At 37.1% G+C, this 6,976-nt stretch overlaps 1 protein-coding gene across 1 annotated transcript; it reads left to right on the top strand.

The window, feature by feature from the left end:
• Window positions 1–3,170: 3,170 nt before the first annotated feature.
• Window positions 3,171–5,987, top strand: LOC131812750 (sterol O-acyltransferase 1). The gene has a single exon (XM_059142618.1). It carries the CDS (start codon window positions 3,326–3,328, stop codon window positions 4,973–4,975), a length of 1,650 nt encoding a protein of 549 aa, XP_058998601.1. The 5' UTR covers window positions 3,171–3,325; the 3' UTR covers window positions 4,976–5,987.
• The last annotated feature ends 989 nt before the right edge of the window (window positions 5,988–6,976 follow it).

Consider the following 6,976-nt stretch of genomic DNA (forward strand, 5'->3'; position numbering starts at 1 on the left):
TCCCTTCCTCTCTCTCTGCCTGCCTCTCTGCCTACTTGTGATCTCTGTCTGTCAAATAAATAAATAAAATCTTTAAAAAATAAAAAAGTACAGATTGTCAGACTGTATTTAAAAAAAAAAAAGATTCAATTATATGTTGTCTACAGGAGAACCACTTTAAATTCAAAGACATAAAAGTAAAATGATGGGAAAAAATACATCATGCCAAGGGCAATCCACAGAATAAATGGAGTAGCTCTATACTCATATTAAACAAAACAGACATTAAAATATGTTACTAGAGATAAAGAGAGATATTTTATAATGATAAAAGGCTCAATCTATCAGGAATATATAATGATTATCAATGTATATGCACCTAATTACAGAGCATCAAAATATATAAGGCAAAAACTGACAGAAATGAAGAGAGAAATAGACAATTCAATAATAACAGTTGAAGACTTCAATATCCTGCCTTCAATAATAATAAAGACAACTAAAGAGAAAATCAACAAAAAGACAGATTTGAACAATACTATAAAACAACTAGATCTTGGGGCACCTGGCTGGCTCAGTCTTTTAAGCATCTGCCTTTGGCTCAGATCATGATCCCAGGGTCTTGGAATAGAGCCCTACAACAGGCTCAGCAGGAAGTCTGCTCAGCAGGAAGTCTGCTTCTCCCTCTCCCAATCCCCATGCTTGTGTTCCCTCTCTCGCTATCTCTCCGTCAAATAAATAAACAAAATCTTAAAACAAAAACTAGATCTAAAAAACTAGTGGTAGAACACTCTATCCAACAGCAGAATATATACTTTTCTCAAGTGCACATGAAACATTCTCAAGACTAGACCATATGCTATGTCATAAAAGAAACTTCAGTGCATTTAAAAGGGTAGAAGTAACACTAAATATATGCCCTCAACACAATGAAATAAAATAAAAAATCATTAAAAATAATTAAGGAAACTCACAAAAATATGAAAATAAAAAAAATTCTCAAACAACCAATAGGTCAAAGAAGAAATTAAGTAAATCCAAAAATACCCTGCAATGAACAAAAATAAAGGCATAACACATCAAAACTTACGGGATGCAGCTAAAGGAATTCTTAGAGGAAAATTTACAGCTGTAAATGCCTATTTTTTTTAAAAAGAAATAACAAATATCTCAAATCAAAAATCTAAACTTCTAATTTTACATATTGGAGAGGGGAGAGAAAACTGAACCTAAAGCAGGCAAGAGAAAAGTCAAAAGATTAGAATGTAAATTAATGAAACAGAGTATAGACTATCAGTTTCCTTAAATAGATCAACAAAAAAACTAACCAACCTTTGCCTAGTTTTGGCAAGAGGAAAAGAGCAAAGATTCAAATTGCTAGAATCAGAATTGAAAGAGCAGACATCACATAAACACCAACCTTAACATTTTTAAATAAAAAGGAGTATGAAGGAACACTATGAACAGCTGCACACCAACAAATTAGATGACTTAGAAGAAACAGAGAAAATCTTAGAAAGACATGCACTGCTAAGATTGACACAAGAAGAAATAGACAATCAGAATAGATCTATAAAAAATGAAGAGACTGAAAACTATAATAATAAAAAAAAAAAACTAGTCATAAATAAGCCCAAGCCAATACAGCTAATTTCTACCAAACATTCAAAGAAGAATACCAATTCTTCACTCTGAGATCAGAAGAGGAGGTAGCATTCCCCAGCTTATTTTAAAGGGATCACCCTGATACTAAAATTAGGCAAAGAAAGCAGAAAAAAAGAAGAAACAAAGAGTACACAAGAGAAGAAACCACAAGCCACTGCTTCTTATGAATATAGATGTACAATCCTCATGATACTAGCAAACTGATTCCAACAACATATGAGAAGAATTATATACTAAGGTCAAGTGGATTTATCCCATCACGGTAGATTGGTTTAACATCTGAAAATTAATTAATGTAATATGTAATATTAATAGAATGTTTAAAAAACACAATAATTTTAATAGAGAAAAAGTATTTGACAAAATCCAATACCCTTAGATGATAACAACATGCTACAAACTTGGAATAGAAAGGAACTTCCTCAACCTGATAAACAGCTAGAAAAAAACCAGTTAACCTCATACTTAATGATGAAAGACCTGAATATTTATCCCCACAATCAGGCACAAGACAAAGTAACCACTCTTGCCACCTCTTTTTTTTTAAATTAAATTAATTTATTTATTTTCAGAAAAACAGTATTCATTATTTTTTCACCACACCCAGTGCTCCATGCAATCTGTGCCCTCTATAATACCCACCACCTGGTACCCCAACCTCCCACCCCCCCACCACTTCAAACCCCTCAGTTGTTTTTCAGAGTCCAAAGTCTCTCATGGTTCACCTCCCCTTCCAATTTACCCCAACTCCCTTCTCCTCTCTAAGACCCCTTGTCCTCCATGATATTTGTTATGCTCCACAAATAAGTGAAACCATATGAGAGTTGACTCTCTCTGCTTGACTTATTTCACTCAGCATAATCTCTTCCAGTCCGGTCCATGTTGCTACAAAAGTTGGGTATTCATCCTTTCTGATGGAGGCATAATACTCCATAGTGTATATGGACCACATCTTCCTTATCTATTCGTCCGTTGAAGGGCATCTTGGTTCTTTCCATAGTTTGGCGACCATGGCAATTGCTGCTATAAACATTGGGGTACAGATGGCGCTTCTTTTCACAACATCTGTATCTTTGGGGTAAATACCCAGGAGTGCAATGGCAGGGTCATAGGGAAGTTCTATTTTTAATTTCTTAAGGAATCTCCACACTGTTCTCCAAAGAGGCTGCACCAACTTGCATTCCCACCAACAGTGGAAGAGGGTTCCCCTTTCTCCACATCCTCTCCAACACATGTTGTTTCCTGTTTTGTTATTTTTGGCCATTCTAACTGGTATAAGGTGATATCTCAATGTGGTTTTAATTTGAATCTCCCTGAGGGCTAGTGATGATGAACATTTTTTCATGTGTTTGATGGCCATTTGTATGTCTTCATTGGAGAAATGTCTGTTCGTATCTTCTGCCCATTTTTGCCACCTCTTTTTAACATAATACTAGAAGTTCTCACAGGTCGAAAAATAAATAAATAAATAAATAAACATTATCCAGGTTGCAAAGGAAGAAGTAAAACAATAACTATTGGCTTGACGCTGCGTAGCGGGTTGCGGACTTGCGGGCGGAGGGGCCGGGGAGCGGGTGAGTTCCCGTCAGGGCATCTTTCTGCCGGCCGCGCGGTGCCGGCTTCCCTGCTTTGCGGTTCCCGACGAGGTCTCCGCTGTCGGGCTCCGGCCCCAGACAGTACAATGGTGGGTGAAGAGAAGACGACTCTAAGAAAACGGCTGTCAAAGTCCAGGGAAGATTCTGAGGAAAATGAAGACCAGAGAAGCCCTTCAAGGGGGTCTCTGGAGACAGCTAGTAATGGTAGGATTAACTTAAAACAGTTGATGGCAAAGAAGATACAGTTGACAGCAGAGGCAGAGGAATTGAAGCCATTTTTTATGAAGGAAGTTGGCAGTCACTTTGATGATTTTGTGAACAGTCTCATTGAAAAATCAGCATCCTTAGACAATGGTGGGTGTGCTATCACAAGCTTTTCTGTTCTTGAAGGAGAGAACAACCACAGAGCTAAAGATTTCAGAGCACCTCCAGAACATGGAAAGATTTTTGTTCTAAGGCAATCTCTCTTAGATGAGCTGTTTGAGGTGGACCACATCAGAACAATCTATCACATGTTTATTGCCCTCCTCATCCTGTTCATCCTCAGCACACTTGTTGTAGATTACATTGATGAAGGAAGGCTGGTGCTCGAGTTCAGTCTCCTGTCTTACGCTTTTGGCAAACTTCCTATTGCTATGTGGACATGGTGTACTATGTTCTTGAGTACACTTGGTGTTCCCTATTTCCTCTTTCAACGTTGGGCCAGAGGTTATAGCAGGAGTACTCACCCACTGGTCCATTCTCTCTTCCATTGCTTCCTTTTCATGGTCTTCCAGATTGGCGTTCTAGGTTTGGGACCAACGTATGTTGTATTGGCATATACGCTACCACCAGCTTCCCGGTGCATTGTTATACTTGAACAGATTCGTTTCGTAATGAAAGCCCATTCATTTGTTAGAGAGAATGTGCCTCGGGTACTAAATTCAGCTAAGGAGAAATCAGAGACGATTCCAATACCCACAGTCAACCAGTACCTATATTTCCTGTTTGCACCTACCCTCATCTACCGTGACAACTATCCCAGGACTCCCACTGTAAGATGGGGTTATGTTGCTATGCAGTTTTTACAGGTTTTTGGTTGCTTTTTTTATGTGTACTACATCTTTGAAAGGCTCTGCGCCCCCTTGTTTCGGAATATCAAACAGGAGCCCTTCAGCGCTCGTGTTCTGGTCCTGTGTGTATTTAACTCCATCTTGCCAGGTGTGCTGGTACTGTTCCTCACGTTTTTTGCCTTTTTACACTGTTGGCTAAATGCCTTTGCTGAGATGTTACGCTTTGGTGACAGGATGTTTTATAAGGATTGGTGGAACTCCACATCATATGCTAACTATTACAGGACCTGGAACGTTGTGGTTCATGACTGGTTGTATTACTATGCTTACAAGGACTTTCTCTGGTTTTTCACCAAGAGGTTCAAGTCGGCTGCCATGTTAGCTGTCTTTGCTGTGTCTGCTGTAGTGCATGAATATGCCCTGGCTATTTGCTTGAACTTTTTCTATCCAGTGCTTTTCGTGCTCTTCATGTTCTTTGGAATGGCTTTCAACTTCATTGTCAACGACAGTCGGAAAAGGCCAATTTGGAATGTTATGATGTGGACTTCCCTTTTCGCGGGCCATGGCGTCATCCTGTGCCTTTATTCCCAAGAGTGGTATGCACGTCAGCACTGTCCTCTCAAAAATCCCACATTTCTGGATTATATCCGGCCACGTTCCTGGACTTGTCGTTATGTGTTTTAGAAGCTTGGACTTCGTTTCATTCCTTGATACTGAAGATGGGTATTCTGCCTGATTTGGGGCCAGCATCTGTTTCCAGTCGTTGCTGACGTTACCTGTCGTATTTGGATCACTGCGCGCTTTACAGATGGCTTGCTCCGTTCCTAGGTCAGCTGAGATATTGCAAGTTTACTGGAATCTTGTGCACTTAAAGCAGGACTCTTTTTTTTTTTTTTTTTAAACCTTTTTGGGAGAAGGGAGACTTACAGCTGACAACAGTGACCAATTTTTGCTGGGTTTTGTTTTTGACTCCCATCTAAACATCATGACTAAACCCCCATGTGTCCTTGGCCACTGACTTAGCCAAAACACTTAACGAAGAAATAATTTAAATATTTGGGGCTTAGAAATTTTTTTCAGGCACACTGTTGGAATGTATGCTAATTAACTATGTACCTGGGAAAGGAAAGAAAATAATGTGGAACATTTTGCTATTTCTAGTAGAGTGAAAATCTCTAGTTTCCAAAGATAATCTTGTTATGCCTCCTATTTGTTTTTGTTTTTGTTTTTTTAAAAAGTTCGGTCTACTCAGTTTTTACCTTGTTTTCTCTATGAAGTGTAGGTCATGATTTCTGTGAAGCAAAATTACACCTTTCACCTTGAATTCTTGAGTTTGTATCTGAAATCTTACATATTGAGGGAACAGAAAGAAGTAGGAAGGGAAGAAGAGAGAAGTGGCACAGGACAAAGAAAAGACACTTCCTTTTACATCTTCCAAAATAATTTTTAAAAAAGACTTGCTGAGTCAGTCATATGTTTAAATTATTTTATCGTGGAACTTAATGTGGAAGATAACTTTTTTTGGTTGTAAACGCTATTAAGGTAATAACTTTCGGGAAGTTATTTAGAAGTACTCTTTGGTATACTTACTGTTTAATAAATACTGACTTGAAATAGTTGGCAGACTAGTAAGTCTGTAACATATAAGTATTAATCAAATTCCATTAATATTAAAGTGATTTTTAAAGATCCAGAAGCTGGCTTCTGCAGTGCTCAATTATTACACTTTTAATGGTAGTATGTATACTTTAGCTGAAACAAATTAATATGTTATCATTTTCAAGAAAATGTACTCTATTATGTGATGTCTCCTTGTTATAAGATGCTCATTGCTAATACAGTGTGGTGTGCAGGAATTAAAAAAAAAAAAAAAAAAAAAAAAAAAAACAATAACTATTCATAAGTGGATTAATCTTATACAGAGAAAATCCTAAAGAACCCACTAAAAAACTATTAGAATAGACACATTCAACAAGTTTGCAGGCTATGGTACCAATATGCAAAAGTCAACTATATTTCTACATATTTGCAACAGATAATTTGCAAGCAAAAATTCCATTTGCAAAAACATAAAAAGGAATGAAATAAATTTAACCAAGGAAACTCAAATCTTACTTCTGAAAACTATCAAGCATTGTTGAAAGAAAGTAATGAAGATCTAAATAATTGGGAAAGTCATCCATGTTCATGGATCAGAACACATTGCCGAGAAGGCAACACACCCCAAACTGATCTATAGATTTAGTGAAATTCCTATGAAAATACCAGCTGATTTTTCTTTTAGAAATTAACAAGCTGATTCTAGAGTTCATATGAAATTGCAAGGAGTCCAGAAAAGCCAAAACAAAACTAAAAGAAAATAGGAAGAAGGAGGATTCATACTTAATAATTTCAAGATTAACAGTGCAACAGTACAATATAAGGATAGACATTAAGGATAGACATACAGATCAATAGAATAGAAAGGAAAATCCAAAAATAACCCCAAACACCTATGGTAAATTGATTTTTTACAAAAGTATCAAGACCATTCAATGGGAAAGAATAGTCTTCAGCAAATAGTTCTGGCACAACCAGATAGCCACAGGCAAAAGAATAAAGTTGGACCCCTACCTTATACTATGTACAAAAATTAACTCTTTTCTGGCATGAAAAGAATAAGATTACATTGAATCATAATTTTTA

The sequence above is a fragment of the Mustela lutreola genome, chromosome 12 (genome assembly GCF_030435805.1).
Source record: "Mustela lutreola isolate mMusLut2 chromosome 12, mMusLut2.pri, whole genome shotgun sequence".
In the NCBI taxonomy this organism is placed as follows: Eukaryota; Metazoa; Chordata; class Mammalia; order Carnivora; family Mustelidae; genus Mustela; species Mustela lutreola.

What these genes read in the sequence shown, in the direction of transcription:
- LOC131812750 (XM_059142618.1), top strand. Translation starts at nt 3,326, where the DNA reads ATGGTGGGTGAAGAGAAGACGACTCTAAGAAAACGGCTGTCAAAGTCC.